This window comes from Ranitomeya imitator, chromosome 2 (assembly GCF_032444005.1).
Source record: "Ranitomeya imitator isolate aRanImi1 chromosome 2, aRanImi1.pri, whole genome shotgun sequence".
NCBI lineage: Eukaryota > Metazoa > Chordata > Amphibia > Anura > Dendrobatidae > Ranitomeya > Ranitomeya imitator.
In genome coordinates this window covers 449,986,964-450,005,575 of record NC_091283.1, presented here as the reverse complement: position 1 = coordinate 450,005,575, position 18,612 = coordinate 449,986,964, and the positions used below count along the sequence as shown (strand labels likewise).

The following is an 18,612-nucleotide window of genomic DNA, read 5'->3' as shown; positions in this document are numbered from 1 at the left end:
GGAAGAAGGAGCACAACCCCAAGAACACCATCCCAACAGTGAAGTGTGGTGTGGGAAACATACTTTGGGGTTGCTTTTCTGCAAAGTGGACAGGATGACTGCCCTGTATTGAAGGGAGGATGGCTGGGGTCATAAATTGTAAGATTTTGGCCAACAACCTCCTTCTCTCAGTAAGAGCATTGAAGATGGGTCGTGGCTGGGTCTTCCAGCAGGAAAATGATCCGAAACACAGAGCCAGGGAAAACAAGGAGTGAATCCTTAAGAAACATTTCAAGGACCTGGAATGGCCTAGACAGTCTGTAGACCTGAACCCCATTGAAAATATTTTTGGAGGGAGCTGAAATTCAATGTTGCCCAAAAACAAATCCAAAACATGAAAAATCTGGAGAAGATCTGTATGGAGAAGTAGGTCAAAATCCCTGCATGTATGTGTGTATGCTAACTTAATCAAGAACTACAGGAAACATCTGACCTCTAATTGCAAACAAAGGCTTCTGTATCAAATATTAAGCTGTTTTTCTAATGTATCAAATACTTATTTCAGTCAATGAAATGCAAATGAATTATGTAAAAATTATACAATGTGATTTTTTTTTTTTTTAAAGATGGTCTCTCCCAGTTGAAGTGTACCTACAAAAAAAAAATTACTGACCTCTCCACTCTTTTAGGTGGGAATACTTGCAAAAATCAGCAGTGTATCAAATAAATATTTTTCCCACTGTACATGCTTCCCATAGATCAGGCAGTTGTCAGGTTCACCAACACTACAAGGAGAACGCACGAAAATACATCAGGGTATCAAAATCGTCTTGGTATTGAAGCAATAAGTAGTTTCTTTTGGGAAAGTGTCATTAAGCTGTATTCACACATTGCAGTTATTTAATGATTTTCAGTATGATTGGTGTTTTAATCATTTTCCAGGGGAAAAAAAGTAAGCACAATGTTAGAATACAACCTTGATCATTAGATTACATATAATATAGCTCCAGAAATTTTATGTTTGAAAGATGTGGAAAAGGAAGTTGCATTGAGTCAAGTTGTTTCCTATTCAGGATAATGCATTTTATTTGGTTAACTCTGGCAGTCCTAAAATTGCATTTTGAATAGGGTTAAAAATTCTCGACTTTGCAGCACAATGAAAGTAAATGTTCTCACAATGCGACCCTCAAGTTGCTGGAAAGTTGCTAGAAATCCAACTGTGCTTTCTTGTTGGAATGAATGGGAAGCTTTCTACAAGCTGATTTGAAGTGTCGTTTTCTGATGTGGACTTCGCATTAAAAAAAAACAAAACAAAAAAAACAATGGCGTAAACATGCCATAAGGCACCAGATTATTAGGTTTTGCAGGACCTGCAATAACATACGGTACATTTAAAAAAAGTATCATGACAACAGAGACATATTATACTCAAGACTGATAACAGGACTTCCTTATTGCGTGTGAAGTCACTGATGACTCATTTGTTGGAAGGCTTTCACATGACTGTATAAGAAGTCCATCTGATGGCTATATATTTTATACCAAACATGGCATTAGATCCTATTACAGAAAGAGAGATAAACCTCTCAAAGCATCAATATACAGCATTTACAGAGAGGTCAATAAACACATTTGTTTCCATAAAATTAGCTATTCAATTACAAATACATAAATATGCACAAGAAAGACAGGACACACTGATTCTACTAGTAAATATTTTATTGACATAGCTCTGCATCCACTGTTGATATAGGGAAAGAACAGAAAATCCCTGGATTCTCCCCTTTTGCAGTGCGATGAGTATGAAGAACATAAGGCCCGCAGCAGTTAAGTCTATAGGTTGCACCCCTCCGACTAAAATGTTAAACGCCAACTCACCCCCTCCATCAGTGCTGCGGTGGGATAGGAGGTAGCCCCCTAGTGGATAAATCAGGAGTTTGCAGGTATTCGCACAATTTCAATGCTTTGGTTATATGTGTCACAGTGATAAATTGGAAACAATGACATGATTACGGTACATACAACAAAGCAGACAACAAATGAACAGGATGTGAGCAGAGGCATAAATATTCCAGGTTTGTCAAGTTACACTTTCTGCCTTAAGCAATAGTGACTGTCGTTTGTTGCTGCAGTCTTACATTTCTCTAAACAAATGTTTTCTCACAAATAGGATGACATGATCACTTCCTATTCAACATGCACAATCACCTATGCGCATTAGAAACAGACATTGTATTTGGGTCTTCAAAAAAAACTGCCTCTGCCTCTTGAGTTGGCGAGAAATGTCCAAATATAGCATTCACATACTTGTACTTAATATGTGTGACTCCTAACTACAGTACTTACTACAATGACACGACACTTGTGCACACAACATATCTTACGGCCATCCTTTCTCGTGACCTTCCCCTAAGCCAGTTTTCGTTGGTAAGTTACATTGCCTCAGACTTAAAATACAAACACCACGTTTTGGCTTGTTTCTTGAACCTATATCTGTCACCTAACTAGTAGATGCAATGATCACAAATTAATTTTTAGGAGTTCATGACATTACTGTGGAATGAGGTACAAAAAAAACCTCATCTCTGCATCTCCTTGTGAAATGACGACATTACTAACTTTGAATTCACACTGGATGCTGTGGATGTCAAGAAAACTCCACTGACATACATCAAATGGGCCCCATTTACTTGATGGAAGCCAAAAATGTATCCTTTTGGCCATATGTCAGTAAACCTTTATTTCAGCTGTATGGCACAGCCTAGTCTGCTGCACCATTCCAGACATAGGTAAGTCTACATAAAAAAAAAAATCACAATGGTTTTTACATGGCAGTCTATGATTCCTATGAATCATAAAATCCTCCTCAAGTTTTCCTCTGACACACTGCAGGCTCTGTGGACAGACCCCATCTCTGCTGTTTACAGTCAACAGTTAAATATGCCCTTTATTAGCAAAAAAAAAAAATACAATGAAGTGATACATCAAGCATGTACATCGCACAAGCAATCGTTAATATGGCCCACAGAAAATGCTAGGATGGTATATAATTTTATGTATGCACTTTATTTTTTTTTATATATATATTTTTTTTTTCTTTGCATTTCTCCACTCGGGCAGCCGAGGGCATTTGCAGCAGAGCAGTTTCAAGTATCAGAGAGGTGACAGACCTTTTGAAAGCAGTTGCAAGTATTCTGCATTCACTTATTTTCCTGCATAGACACAAGACATTCTTAGAGTGTCCAGCTGTTAAGTGCAGAAAGCATTGTAAACTCGAGCCCCAAAAAAACAGCAGGTGAATCACACCAAAATAAAAACAAGGAGGAATAGTAATATTCTGTAGAGTACGCAAGATATCTGCAGCATTAATATCAATATGTCATCATATAATTTCAAGACCGCGATTGCCAGGTCTTACAATAAGGCCTGGCAGTAACTGAAGAGCTGTATGTTGAATCTCTATCTGTACCCCCTCTCCCATAGTGTTCAAATTCTACAAACAAAAGTATTATCAAAATTATGGTGCAATTACATTGGTGGTTGACTACTGTAGGGGCTTGATGACAAGAGATATATATATATATATATATATATATATCAGATCTGAGAGGCAGACTTCTAGAGGCATACTGTGATTTTATTCAACAGAGGTATATGAAATGATAACTAACCAAAAGCAAAGGATGCCTTAATTGGGTCAATGGCATTCAAGCCTTTAAGGATGTATTCACATTTTACAGCTGTGACGCATTTATTTTTTTTTTTCTGTAGTTACGAAAGGAGAAAAAAAAAAACAACAATCAGTTGTAGTTTTACACAGTTTAAGACTGTGTTAAGGACTTTCTTAAAGGGAACACGTCACCAAAAAATGTGGTCCTATCTGAAGGAATTATGTCAGAGCAGAGTAGATCGATTTATAGTTTGGTGTGAAAATATTCAGGATAACTTGTGGTTTAATCATTTAAACCTCTTATTTTTGATCCAGTGGGCAGTCCCATCAGTGATTGACAGTTATTTCTGTATACAAAGAAAGCTGTCAGTCACTGATAGGACCACCTACTGGACTAAAAACAAAAACAGAATTACATTACTACAACCCAGGTTACACTTTAGATTGATACATAATTTTGTAAGAAAATATTCTCAGCTCCCCCTATTCTACAATAGGATGCCTGCAGATTGGATTGCAATTTAATGAAGATAGGTTCTCTTTAAAAGGTATGTGTCATGTGAGGCAGTCCGTCTGTCCTCTCACGAGTTACCCCTTTTGGAACTGGCTTTGAGGAGATTTAAAAAAAAATCCTCTAACTCTGTTGGCTCCCTATACCAAAAAGAAAGAAAAAAAAAAAGTCAACCTCTTCAAATAAGAAAAACACACCAACCCTTCCTTACATTTCATTGCAAAGTTCCAGGAATTAACTCTTAGGATCAACTACACAAAACATTTCTAGATCACTTCAGATGACCATGAAAGTAAAAAATATATAACCCAATAAACAAAAGCTGATCAAGTTAGAGGGATAGGGCTGTACTAAATCTGTCACACCCTCTAAGTACAGTATATATGGCGTTGGTACTGATCAGCTAAAAGGTAAAATGGACTAGCACTACCTATAGGCCGTGCATAGAATTATACAGTTCAGTTTTGTGAATGTTAAAAAGTGTGGTACACTCATCCTTGGGGAAACGGACATGTTATTGATCTATACACTTTGAATAAAATTGGTTGCATAATAAAAGGTCTAAATGGATAGCAATACATTCATTAGCACACTTTTTGTTTTTTTCAATCAATGCCATTTTTAGCTAAAGGTTCTCCTCTATGCAGGAAAAACCATTTTGAAACGCTATATTGCTTCAGGTATAATTCAACATAGAAAATCCAGTTCTAAAGGAAAAGGTAGGGGAATATTCAAATTTTCATACAGAATCACCCAATTTCAGGGGCAAAGGTTAGTGTTATTTTTGTTTGCTGGCAGCCCTTAGGGCTTTGAGATGATGAGGTTGCTACAGGACAAAACGGGTAAACAGAAATTGAAGGTGACATGACAAATATGATCTAGAATGGAGAAGAATCTTGTGGTTTGTCTGGAGAGTGCAGATTCTGACTGCCATTTTCTCCGTCTGTAGATCCCCTGGGCTGGAAAGAAAGAAAGAAAAAAGAAAAACATTATTACATAATAGCACAAAGTACAATCCTCCTAAAAAATTGTGAGGAAGTATTGATCACGCCTCCATGATGAAATGCACTTCGACACTATTTTACAGTCCCACTGTTGGTTCTTCGGAAGGCTCTTTAGTGGTCACCATAGTGCAATCTAGTTCAGTATGGCTATAACAGTTCTTGTCTAAAATGAAAAACGGTTCTGGTGACAGATTGCTATTGATTTAGTCAAATTAAGAGGTTGAATTTGAAACAAAACCATTTAGAGAGTTCATACAATGTTTTAGTGTAATATTTTACAACATGCATCATACACACCCCAATTATTTTGTGGCTACTTTACCAGAACAAGCTGTACATGGGGATGAGGCATTTATTCCCTTACCTTTAGATTCACAACACGTTCTTCAAAGGATTTAAAGGTGGCTGAGTTTCTACAGAAGATAGAAGAAAATAAGGTCAGTATAGGCATTAATGTTAAGCATGAAGAACATTGTGATATCGGTTTTATATACAAATTTTCAAACAAAAATACATGCTTTTACCAATGCAGGTTACTGTCTATTTAAATAGGACGGATTCCATTGACATGTGAAACATATAGTTACACAATGGTATACAATGCTCACTGCTTCAAGCATCTGTTCGGAAAAGTGCAGCATACTATGCGGTTCTATACATCTTCAATAAAATCGGTGTCAAAATATACCAAACCAATGGATACCAAAACAAAACTATTGACATTGTTTGGATGAATAGAACTTTAAGGATATGTTTGACATATACACCAAAACCTTTCTGGACACCTACAACAGAGCATTGAAAACACCCCAATTCTGTTTTTTTTGCACACCCTCATCATGCATCTACACAGCCAATAAAATTATGGTGGGGCTTATCGAAACTAGGTAGATACTTTTCTACACATTACAATGTCAGCAGTGCATCTTATTGGTATAGTCCACAATTATTTTTTTATATGCCCTAACACACAGACAAAATAAAAACACACACACAGTATTTTCCGTAATGTGTGCAAAGCATAGGCTTTAAGAAATGCCGACTTAAATTACCCTGAAACATTTAGAACATGCAATTACAGCCCGAACCCTGTGGTTATACATTACCTCATTGCCGGCATGCTTATGGAGTGGCGGATTGAATAACTGCTACTCGGAAGGCATGTGGGAGCAGAAATCAGAGTTAGCGAATAGAGGTGACTATAGGACAGCACATACGTGGACAGCAACCAAGCAGTCAGTAATCGCCAGTGTTTGCTTGAAATATCCAAAATCATCCCATGATAGGGCGCAATCCGAGTTCACTAGTGTTCGAGCTACCCAAATTAATTTGCCTTTTATCGCAGTAAATGCTTAGAATATAAGCAGCGGCACTAGTAATAAAAAGTATTGGTAAGTAATAGGGAGAGTTGTGTGTGATATTAAGATATTAGCTCTAATATCATCCTCCCAAAAGGATCTTTGTGGAGATCAGAGCATGGAGATATGAGGCAAAGTAGGGATTACGGGGATAGGGGGTTTCTACACGGTCCGGTCACTCTTCCATTTGAGAAACTCAATAGTCATCCCCTCCCCACTCTTACATGAGATAACAGAGGAAAATTACTTGAACTCAAATTCATAGAGTATCTTTCATTGTGCCCTTCGTGCAATACAATTTTGTTTGTTTGGTCTGGCTGCTTGTTGCATACATCAGAATTCAACACAAAACACAAATCGCCTCCACCAAAGTACCAGCAAAAGGGACAGTGACAGACTATACAGAAACTATTCTATACATATAAACCACAAAATGAGATAATCAACAGCGCACAGGGACAGAATAGTGCATGACATGCATCTATAAGGATTACTGAATAATGTAAAACAGGGGAAAAAATGCTGATGCATCATATATTTAAGAATCGCAAGTATGAGAATTTTTTGTGGAAATTTTATATCACGAGTGGAACGCTGCTTCAGATATTAAACTGCATAAGCTTATTTTATTTGCAGGAAAGGGACAATATAAATGCTTATGAATAATAGTGCTCACTTATTCTGGTAAATTTTAATGCACTGCTAATACCGGCAAAACAGACAATATATGAATATTTACTTCCATCATGGAAGGTCAATGCTTATATAATGGAGGAAATGTTGCTTGCAACACCATATATTACTGTATAATGTTATTAATTCAATCATTTTCTTGCCATTTCCTTGAAAAAATACCCCTAAACTGGCTGACAATGGCAACAGAATACTTTGGGTTTGTGTATTAATAACTTCTGATTATACAGGGTGGGCCATTTATAAAATTGCATTCAAAAATGGCCAACTTCAAAATGGACGCCATGGTCACCACCCATCTTGAAAAGTTTTCCCCCTCCCATATACTAATGTGCCACAAACAGGAAGTTGATATCACCAACCATTCCCATTTTATTTAGGTGTATCCATGTATATGGCCCACCCAGGTGTATCCATATAAATGGCCCACCCTGTACAAGGACTATTCACCCCATTTATGTGTAATGGACAACACAGAACAGAGGCCAGGTCCTCTTACCTAAAAGACTGAGAGAAAGGGAGAGCCCTAGGAGGGAATGGAGGTGCAGACAAAAATCAGAAACACAGTATCCCCAAATTAATCACCAAGACAATAAAAAAAAAAAAAACTAAATACACAACGACAGGTCTATGTTTATCAGAACATTCAAAACCAGTGAGAGGGGCCCAACATTATGCTACCGTTTGCCATAAAGGAGATAGGAATTGGGTCACCTATTACACCACTTCTAAAAAAGTATGAAATTGTTTTTCATTGCTCTATTGCACATTGCTTAAAAATTGTCATGTTTCTAAGCAGAGCCATGTGTTTAGGAGTTTACAGTATACCAACAAACCTTTTCAGTAGTCTACTCCTGCAGTTTCCCGTTAATTACACCAAACAGTAGACGAAAGTCGGCCAAACTTGTCAATTTAAAGGGAACTTATAAGGCGATTCATACTGCCCAAATAGCAGACAGCATTAAATCATACACAGATGGTTAGCCTGTCCTCCGCAAAAGGGAATCCATCAGGCATCTCATGCTGCCCAAACCATGAACCCCATGAATCGCAGCTCAACTTCAGGGTTTCAGAGATGTATACTATCCCCGAAATACTTTGGCCTTTCAGACAAAATATACTTTGAAGATCCAGTTATGGACCACAGTCAGAGAAGAGTCACCCCTAGCCTGCTATCTGTAGGTGATCAAAAGGTCTCTCCCTCTTGTGTATATGGGTGTTTCTAGATGGCAAACCAGTAAGCCTTGTCTTTTCTTTATGCCGATCAATTTTTATGTTGTTCCCTTTAGTGGTCACCAAATTTGTAAACTTATAGTAAATATTTGTTTTTCATTATTTTTTTCACTTCCATTCTAAGGGACTTTGGGTTCATTCTATTTTGTTTATTTAGAATCTTCTTATTTTTTTCCCTCCCCCTGGTGTCCGCTTTTAGATACTACTCTTTGGATATCACAATATGCTTTCATTTCTTAGTACATTTTTTTTATGTCTGATTACGCCTTTTTTGGTCCTTAAGGGACTGTAATCTATTATGCTCTTTGAATTTGCCTTGTGGCATAAAATACCTTTTGCGCTATACACATTGCAGTTACAATTAAACATAGTAAGTCTGGCCTTGCATGTATTTAATGTTTTTTTCCCCTTTTGTTGCATATACATATTTTATTGTGTCATAAATATGAAAAATCTATGACTACTGCACTCCCCCTCCCCCCCCCCCCATGCAAATTTCCATTGAGAAGGCTGACAGTGAGAGTCTCCTTGAATAGACTGTACATGTACACTGTAACATGTAGGTCGCCCTTTGTGAAGCGAGAGGATTAATGCGTATACCTCACACGGTTTAGCAGTAAGGAACCAAGAGCTTACCATCCACTAACCTCTTCTGATTATAGTAGCACACAGTTAACATATGGTGGAGTGAGTAGTTTTAGCTAAAATGCAAAAAGTCCTTATGAAGCTCACGTGACTGAAGCAACATGCCTTTTGTGAGGAAGACTGAGCTTAAGAATGGACAGGTAATTAGACAAAAGGTCTTTTTGGGAAACAATAGCGTACATGTGATTACGCATAGAAACAGAAGTGGAAGAACCCTTCTGTCCCCAAGAAATACATTGTCGCTTCAAAAGGATGTGTTCTACATTTACACTATATGGTTTTTGTCCCTGTAAGGGAAATACTGCATCTTTGGCAGATGTGTCTGAACGAAAATATGGAATATACAAGTTTGTATGGATCTGATAGTAACGGGACATACATTTTCGGCCTTAGGGCTAAGAGTGGAAGAACATGAATGTTTTCTCATAGCTGTAGCCACTGTCTATAAGCCCCATAATGGCCAAATCACTGACCCCAGCCATGTCATGGTTGGCGTCTGGCTAACCGTAAAATCCTAATCAATATTATGGCGGCATTCTCATACTTCCGCGGTCATCCGGAGTGGCATTATTGCATAAGTTGGGATTTTCATAAAATCCTGAAGGGCTGAGGACAGTCCACAACCCAGCCTGCGTGAGGTCATCACGGGGGGAGCTGTGTGGGTGTAACTCAGGTGCCAATAAAAGATCAAGCTGAATTATGATCTGCGTTCAAGTAGAGATATGCACATTGTGTACGCATGAATCCAGTTTACTGAATGGTCCAAAGCGAAGCGCTCTCCTTCGGCTAAACTGAATCGTCTATGTAATCAGTGTAGCAAGTTCTTTTGTTAATCCCTTTCATTTTCTACAACTGTATATGTTGTATTGTTTTGTCTCTATGAAAAATATAGAAAAGATTTTACAAATAACACTTCCTCACTTTGAATTAAATATAAAATTTAGTAGTTCTGTTCCTTTTGTTCTGTAAACCACACCCCTGAAATCTATACGCTACCTGCCAGGCCTCCAGTCAGCCTGTATGAAACACGACTGGTGGTGGCAGCGAGTAGTCTGGGGTTATCGTGGAGTTAGCAGTGATCATATGGGGTATATACATATTACACACGTTTGAATCCGAGGTGTATACACCATACACTCATTGCTAGTTTCCCCAATAACCAGCCTTTTAGTGGTGACAGCCTGCGGCCTCCTACGTTAATAGTCAGCCAATCGTGTAATTGTCTGGACGATCGGTGACAACAGAGCTGTTCAATACAAAGATCACAGCGTGTTTTTCTGCATGACCTTCATGGCCTGTGATTATCTTGACATATTTAAATTTTTATTTTTATTTCTTTATGAAAACCCTTGTCTGATGAAGGTCTAGGTTACAGACCGAAATGTTACATTATCTGGTTTGGAGTTCAGATAAAACTTGTTTTCTTCTTTTCAAATTTGTGAGTGCCGAATCCTTTTTCATGTTGTATATATGGAGTGAAATTCTATCTAAGCACCCTACAAAAATGCAGTAACATTTTTGTTCCTTACGTAGAGAGACTTGTCAATCACCCAGAGTGGAGACGGAAAGACATGGGTGGGTCGAGCCGAACTAGTCTCTTCTACGGATGTGTGTGCAAAACATCAGAAATGCTGTGGCGTTTCAGAGAATCTATAGGCTGCAATCCTGCAATGCATGCTGCTCACGGTTTTGGCAGTATGAATTGCACAACATTCCCTTTAAGCGAGACATGATAACTTTGAGGAGATAAACTTTGGGCATTGGGCAATTGAAGTTACCATCCCAATAATTTTCTTTTCAAGGAAGACAAGCTGCTGCCAGAGGTGTATGGCATTGGCTTTCTTCTCTTTCCCCACTGAAAGCAAGTGCTCAGACAATTGCATGTGTATGAGGGAATGAGAAGAGAAAGCTGGCAGCCGCATGAACATTCAGTCGAAAGCTCTTGCATGTGGCCAGCCTTATTCAGGAGAAAAGGAAGACAATTGAAAGGAGTTACAAATTTGACCATAGAAAGCTTGTTTGTAGTCTGTAACAATGGAGACATATGTCTGCATAGGAGCCAATGACTTCAATCAAATTAGTATTTCATTTAAATGTAGTGGAGCTTAACAAATTGGCTGCAAAAGTGCTTATGTACATTGAGCAACCCATGACCTTTACATTCAATCAAATAATCTAGTTTTTATAGGCAGCTTTCAATTAGCCCCCCAAATTGTGTTCCTGTGGGTAGACCATCAGATCAGACATTTAATTTTCACAAAATCCTTTTATTTTATGTAAATGCAGACTGCAGATTTTTGGATCTTACAGTGATGAATACAGAATGTATAGGAAGGTAAGTAGCTGATTCAGAGGAGTAGGAGCAACTCAAGGCACACAAACTCTTACCCTCCGATCATCTCCAGAGGCATAAAAGCTGCTCTAGCCATAACCAGGCTGGAGTGTGTCAGCAGGGAAACAGACATTCGATTAAGAAAGAGTGAAAAGGTGTTTTTTGTTTTTTTTTGTTAAATCACAGCAAAGTAAATGTCTCAACATATTGCATTATATTTATACTATCTAATAGACCTGACAGAATAACAAATCTGCAGGTGGTTGGGCATTTAGGAAATAGCGACCACAATATTGTGCAGTTTCACCTGTCTTTCACTAGGGGGACTTGTCAGGGAGTCACAAAAACATTGAACTTTAGGAAGGCAAAGTTTGAACAGCTTAGAGATGCCCTTAATCTGGTAGACTGGGACAATATCCTCAGAAATGAGAATACAGATAATAAATGGGAAATGTTTAAGAACATCCTAAATAGGCAGTGTAAGCGGTTTATACCTTGTGGGAATAAAAGGACTAGAAATAGGAAAAACCCAATGTGGCTAAACAAAGAAGTAAGACAGGCAATTAACAGTAAAAAGAAAGCATTTGCACTACTAAAGCAGGATGGCACCATTGAAGCTCTAAAAAACTATAGGGAGAAAAATACTTTATCTAAAAAACTAATTAAAGCTGCCAAAAAGGAAACAGAGAAGCACATTGCTAAGGAGAGTAAAACTAATCCCAAACTGTTCTTCAACTATATCAATAGTAAAAGAATAAAAACTGAAAATGTAGGCCCCTTAAAAAATAGTGAGGAAAGAATGGTTGTAGATGACGAGGAAAAAGCTAACATATTAAACACCTTCTTCTCCACGGTATTCACGGTGGAAAATGAAATGCTAGGTGAAATCCCAAGAAACAATGAAAACCCTATATTAAGGGTCACCAATCTAACCCAAGAAGAGGTGCGAAACCGGCTAAATAAGATTAAAATAGATAAATCTCCGGGTCCGGATGGCATACACCCACGAGTACTAAGAGAACTAAGTAATGTAATAGATAAACCATTATTTCTTATTTTTAGTGACTCTATAGCGACAGGGTCTGTTCCGCAGGACTGGCGCATAGCAAATGTGGTGCCAATATTCAAAAAGGGCTCTAAAAGTGAACCTGGAAATTATAGGCCAGTAAGTCTAACCTCTATTGTTGGTAAAATATTTGAAGGGTTTCTGAGGGATGTTATTCTGGATTATCTCAATGAGAATAACTGTTTAACTCCATATCAGCATGGGTTTATGAGAAATCGCTCCTGTCAAACCAATCTAATCAGTTTTTATGAAGAGGTAAGCTATAGGCTGGACCACGGTGAGTCATTGGACGTGGTATATCTCGATTTTTCCAAAGCGTTTGATACCGTGCCGCACAAGAGGTTGGTACACAAAATGAGAATGCTTGGTCTGGGGGAAAATGTGTGTAAATGGGTTAGTAACTGGCTTAGTGATAGAAAGCAGAGGGTGGTTATAAATGGTATAGTCTCTAACTGGGTCGCTGTGACCAGTGGGGTACCGCAGGGGTCAGTATTGGGACCTGTTCTCTTCAACATATTCATTAATGATCTGGTAGAAGGTTTACACAGTAAAATATCGATATTTGCAGATGATACAAAACTATGTAAAGCAGTTAATACAAGAGAAGATAGTATTCTGCTACAGATGGATCTGGATAAGTTGGAAACTTGGGCTGAAAGGTGGCAGATGAGGTTTAACAATGATAAATGTAAGGTTATACACATGGGAAGAGGGAATCAATATCACTATTACACACTGAACGGGAAACCACTGGGTAAATCTGACAGGGAGAAGGACTTGGGGATCCTAGTTAATGATAAACTTACCTGGAGCAGCCAGTGCCAGGCAGCAGCTGCCAAGGCAAACAGGATCATGGGGTGCATTAAAAGAGGTCTGGATACACATGATGAGAGCATTATACTGCCTCTGTACAAATCCCTAGTTAGACCGCACATGGAGTACTGTGTCCAGTTTTGGGCACCGGTGCTCAGGAAGGATATAATGGAACTAGAGAGAGTACAAAGGAGGGCAACAAAATTAATAAAGGGGATGGGAGAACTACAATACCCAGATAGATTAGCGAAATTAGGATTATTTAGTCTAGAAAAAAGACGACTGAGGGGCGATCTAATAACCATGTATAAGTATATAAGGGGACAATACAAATATCTCGCTGAGGATCTGTTTATACCAAGGAAGGTGACGGGCACAAGGGGGCATTCTTTGCGTCTGGAGGAGAGAAGGTTTTTCCACCAACATAGAAGAGGATTCTTTACTGTTAGGGCAGTGAGAATCTGGAATTGCTTGCCTGAGGAGGTGGTGATGGCGAACTCAGTCGAGGGGTTCAAGAGAGGCCTGGATGTCTTCCTGGAGCAGAACAATATTGTATCATACAATTATTAGGTTCTGTAGAAGGACGTAGATCTGGGGATTTATTATGATGGAATATAGGCTGAACTGGATGGACAAATGTCTTTTTTCGGCCTTACTAACTATGTTACTATGTTACTATGTTACCCAAGGTTATGAAAATAGGCATTAGACCTACCGGTAATTATGTTTCCAGGAGTCCATCCTGACAGCACCCTGGAGGACGACGTCCTCCTCCTCCATGTCGGGACAGGAAACACGAGAGTTTAAAGGTCATGTCCCACCCCCAATTCCTCAGTGTTGTAACAAGAACCACCTCATGAAAAATGCAAATAACACTTTAATGACAATCATATTACATCATATGACATATCAACAAACCAGGGGGGAACTACCAGTGCTGTCAGGATGGACTCCTGGAAAATAAGCATTAGACCTACTGGTAATAATGTTTCCAGGATGTCCCTCCTGACAGCACCCTGGAGAGTACTAAAGCACCTCCCTAGGGTGGGATTACCGCCTGGAGAACTTTCCTACCAAAAGCGGTCTGCTGACCAGACAGTACATCAAGTTTATAGTGTTTGCAGAAAGTGTCATCACTGGCCCATGTTGCTGCCGTACAGATCTGCTCTAATGATGCTCCTGCACTCTCGGCCCAGGAAATAGATATCCCACGTGTAGAGTGGGCACATAGACCTGCTGGAGGAGAAATCCCCTCAGCTTGGTAAGCATCTGAGATTACGGTCGTGATCCAACCTGCGATTGAGGCTTTAGAGGCCTTTAAACCCTTATTATTTCCCCCGAAAAGAATAAACAGGTTTGGATCCACCCGCCAGGAACTGGTGGCCTCTAGATAATCTAAAAACGCCTGCCTGACATCCAGAGAGTGAAGAGCTTTCTCCTTCGCGTTGGAAGGATTGTTACAAAAGGAAGGTAACACTATCTCCTGATTTCGTTTTTTTTCCAGAGCCTACCTTTGGCATGAATGAGGGATCTAATTTCAGGATTAAACTATCCTCCCTGATCTGGAGATATGGGTCTCTGGTACATAGGGCTTGGATCTCCCCCACCCTCTTAGCCATGGTGATCGATACTAAGAACACAGTTTTCCGTGTGCGAATTGATATAGGCATATTTTCGCCCAGAGCGTATGATCCCTTACACAAGGACCTGAGGACCAGGTTAAGGTCCCAAGTTGGAATCAACTGCCTAATGGTGGGGCGCAGCCTCTGAGTAGCTCGAATGAACCTTACTATCCATGGGTAAGATGCTAGAGGATAGTCAAAGAAAGAGCTTAATGCTGAGACCTGCACCTTCAAGGTGCTTGGTCTAAGGCCCTTGTTGAACCCTGCCTGAAGGAAGTTTAAGATTCTAGGTATGTCCAGGGTATCTGCCACAATGTCAGACCTGCCACCCTCCAGACAGAATCATTTCCAAATTTTTAGGTAAATTGCCGATGTGACTGGTTTTCTACTGGCCTAGATAGTGGCTATGACCTGATCTGATAAGCCTTTAGCCTTCAAGATGTCCCTTTCAGGATCTAGGCTGAAAGATTGAGTTCCCCTGGGTTTGGGTGGTAAATCAGACCCTGGTGAATGACATCCTCCCGAAGGGGAAGCTCGATTGGGTTGTCGATCGGCAAGGCCCCTAGCAGAGGAAACCAGCTCCTTCTTGACCACGACGGGAAGACCAAAATGACCTTTGCTCGGTCCTCGATCTTCCGTAGCACTTACGGGATCAGCGCCAGGTGTGGAAACGCATATGAGAGAGGTTCCACCCACCTTTGGCTCAGGGCATCTATCCCGTCTGCAAGATCTAAAGGGTTCAGAGAGAAGAATTTTGAGACCTTCGAGTTTCTTCTGTTTGCAAACAGGTCTATCTTGGGGGTTCCCCAACGACGACATAACTCCTGGAAGATATCCTGGTTCAGCTCCCACTCGGTTGGGCACACCCGACATCTGCTCAGGTAATCTGCCATCTCATTCTGAGACCCTTCCAGATGAATTGCGGTTATGGATAGAACTGTACCTTCTACCCAGCTGAATATTTTTTCCGCTAGGTCCTGCAATGGTCGGTGTTTTGGGCCTCCCTGAGGTTTCAAGAATGAAACAGTTGTCACGTTGTCGGACAATATCCTGACATGAGTTTGAGAGCGTGAGCCGATTTCGTCTTAAGGCCTCCCAGATGGCATATAGTTCTTTGAAGTTGGAGGATCTCTCTTTGATGTCTACTGGCCACCTGCCCTGGAGAATGAGCTCCCCAGCCCCACGCGCTGGCATCCGTGGTGACCACTACATAAGGGGAGATGGACCATAACACTCCCACCTTTAGATTCTCTGTGTCCACCAGCGTAGAGACTTCCGTACTGGTCCCGATAGCCTCATGGGACCATCTAGTGAGGACTGGCGGCGATCCCAGATGGACAGAATCTGTCTCTACAGTAGTCTTGAATGTGACTGTGCCCATCTGACGCATGGTATACATGCCGTCATTAGGCCTAACACTTTCATAGTGACCCTTATGGAAATTCGGTGTTCCAATAGGTACCTGACTCGGACTCAAATTGCCTCCAGCTTGTCCTCTGGTAAGAGGGATATTCTGCGTCTGGAATCTAGACACTCCCAGGAAGATCTTCCTGTGATCTGGAATCAGGTCGGACGTCTGCCAGTTTATGACCCAGCCCAGGTGTTCAATTACTGATATCGTCCGAATTCTGTGATCTGTCAAAGTCTCCACTGATTTTGCTACGAGGAGAAAGTCGTCCAGGTATGGAATTATTATGATACCCTGGTTTCTCAGGAAGGCCACCACCTCTGATACCAACTTCGTGAAGATATGGGGTGCCGAAGCAAGCCCAAATGGGAGGCATTGAAACTGGTAGTGGCAGGTCCGGGTCGGCAGAGCTACCGCGAACCTTAGCAGCCTCTGTGATGAGGGATGAACCGGGACCCGATAGTAGGCACTCTTCAGGTCGAAAGTGCACATTACAGAATCCCGATCTATGAGATGAATTGCCGACCAGATAATTTCATTCGGAACCTTTTGTATCTGACCCATGCATTCAAAGATTTTAGATTTATAATAGTGCGGGTCTCTCCGGACGGTTTTGTGATGGCGAATAGGGAGGAGTAGTGTCCCCTGCCTACTACTGACGGGGAAACCGGAATTATGACTGCCAAACTGAGCATGTCCTGCAAGTCTATCAGTATGGCAGAGTCTGCAGAGACTACGGTAGGAGAGATGTACCTTTCCGGAGGGGAGTAAAGCTCGATGCTGTATCCCTCTGCTATGGTTCTGCGAACCCACTGATTCTTAGTGATTTGGGCCCAGTTTCCTGCAAAATGACATAGTCTTCCCCCAATGCAAGTGGCGTCATTGAGTTGTGATTTTGGAGGTCGGGCTAAAGAAGAAACCTTGGTTCTTATTACCTTGGCTACGGGAACCTCTGTAGGACCCTCTATTGGACCTACCCAGCCCTCTGAAGTCGTACTGTTTTCTGGAGAAGGAAACTCTCCGAAAGGGCTGAGGCCGCTTAGGTTTGTCCTCAGGGAACCCCTTTTTGTCAGATGCTGATTCTAGAATAGTATCTAAGGCTGGCCCAAATACCCTTAGCCCTGAAAATGGGATGGAGCAGAGATTGGTCTTAGAGGCGTTATCTCCTGACCAAGATCTTAACCATACAGCCCTCCTAGCTGCATTAGACAGGGAACCGTTTCTGGCTGAAAATCTAACCGACTCAGCTGTCATATCAGAAAGGAATGCCATGGCCGACTTCATAATGGGAAGGGAACTTAGAATGTCAGTCCTAGGGGGTCTTATTGGACAAATGCTCTTCCAACTGATCCATCCATAGGTACATAGATCTGGCCACCAAAGTGGCTGCTATGTTTGTCCTAATTAGGGCCGCAGAAGCTTTCCAGGCCCTCTTTAGGAGAATGTCAGCTTTTCTGTCCATAGGGTCACGCAGGTTAGACGAGTCCTCAAAAGGGATGGCAGTCTTTTTGGCGACCTTTGCTACTGGGACGTCAATTTTAGAGATCTCTTCCCATAATTTGACTTTCTCGGGGTCAAATGGTAAGCGACCCTTAAAGTCACAAGATAGCACCAGCCGGCGTTCAGAATCCTTCCACTCCTCTAGTACCATGGCCTTAATAGGTTCACTAATAGGAAAAACTGTCTCTGTGACATAAGTCCCCCGAACATCAGGTCCTGTCTGGACTGTGGCTTGGAAGTCTCCTCGATCTGCATGGTACTTCTCACCGCCTGGACAAGCTCGTCCGTTCCCTCTGACTGGAAAAGGTACTTTCTACGCTGGTCCTGGCTCCCAGAGGGGAGCTCCCCCTCTTCTTTTGAGTCCCTTAGATCTGAACCGTCATCAGAACTATACTCCGGCTCTCTGGTCTCTCTCCCGCCTGGCTCGTTTGCGGCCTGGGATGGGGCTGGAAGGATGTTGTGAGAGGCTGGACACAGAAGCCTGGACCTCCTCCCGGATTAGGGACCTCATTTCTGAAAGCAGCGATGATTGCTCATCTTTCATTACGTTTGATGTACAAGGTGCACAAAGAGTTTTGCCATGGGAGTCCAGGAGCTTACAAGGCATACAGGACATCTGTTAGACTTCGCCGAAACCTTGCCAGGTTTTTTAGCTGTGGTCGGGGGAGCAGCGGGGGTTCCCTTATCCTAAACGAGATTTATTTATTTATTTAATTGTATGAACATATATTTAAACATCATATAAGAATACATAAATGATAATCAGTGATTGAAAAGA

The 18,612-nt window shown here is 40.9% G+C and overlaps 1 protein-coding gene and 1 long non-coding RNA gene across 6 annotated transcripts in view; one reads left to right on the top strand and one right to left on the bottom strand.

Annotated features, from left to right (window-relative positions):
- LOC138664408 (uncharacterized) overlaps positions 1-18,612 on the top strand; it is a 79,903-nt gene that overhangs the window by 56,025 nt on the left and 5,266 nt on the right. The window lies entirely within an intron of this gene.
- Positions 1,681-18,612, bottom strand: part of TPD52L2 (TPD52 like 2) — a 56,332-nt gene continuing 39,400 nt past the window's right edge. For 3 of the 5 annotated variants that reach the window (XM_069751077.1, XM_069751079.1, XM_069751078.1), the window contains 4 exons: positions 7,715-7,741; positions 6,271-6,312; positions 5,529-5,577; positions 1,681-5,119 (listed from right to left, as the gene is read on the bottom strand). In XM_069751077.1, the coding sequence (XP_069607178.1) occupies positions 5,039-5,119; positions 5,529-5,577; positions 6,271-6,312; positions 7,715-7,741 (199 nt within the window). In that variant the 3' untranslated portion in view covers positions 1,681-5,038. The remainder of the gene's footprint in view (positions 5,120-5,528; positions 5,578-6,270; positions 6,313-7,714; positions 7,742-18,612) is intronic. The other 2 variants (XM_069751080.1, XM_069751081.1) reach the window with 1 other exon arrangement.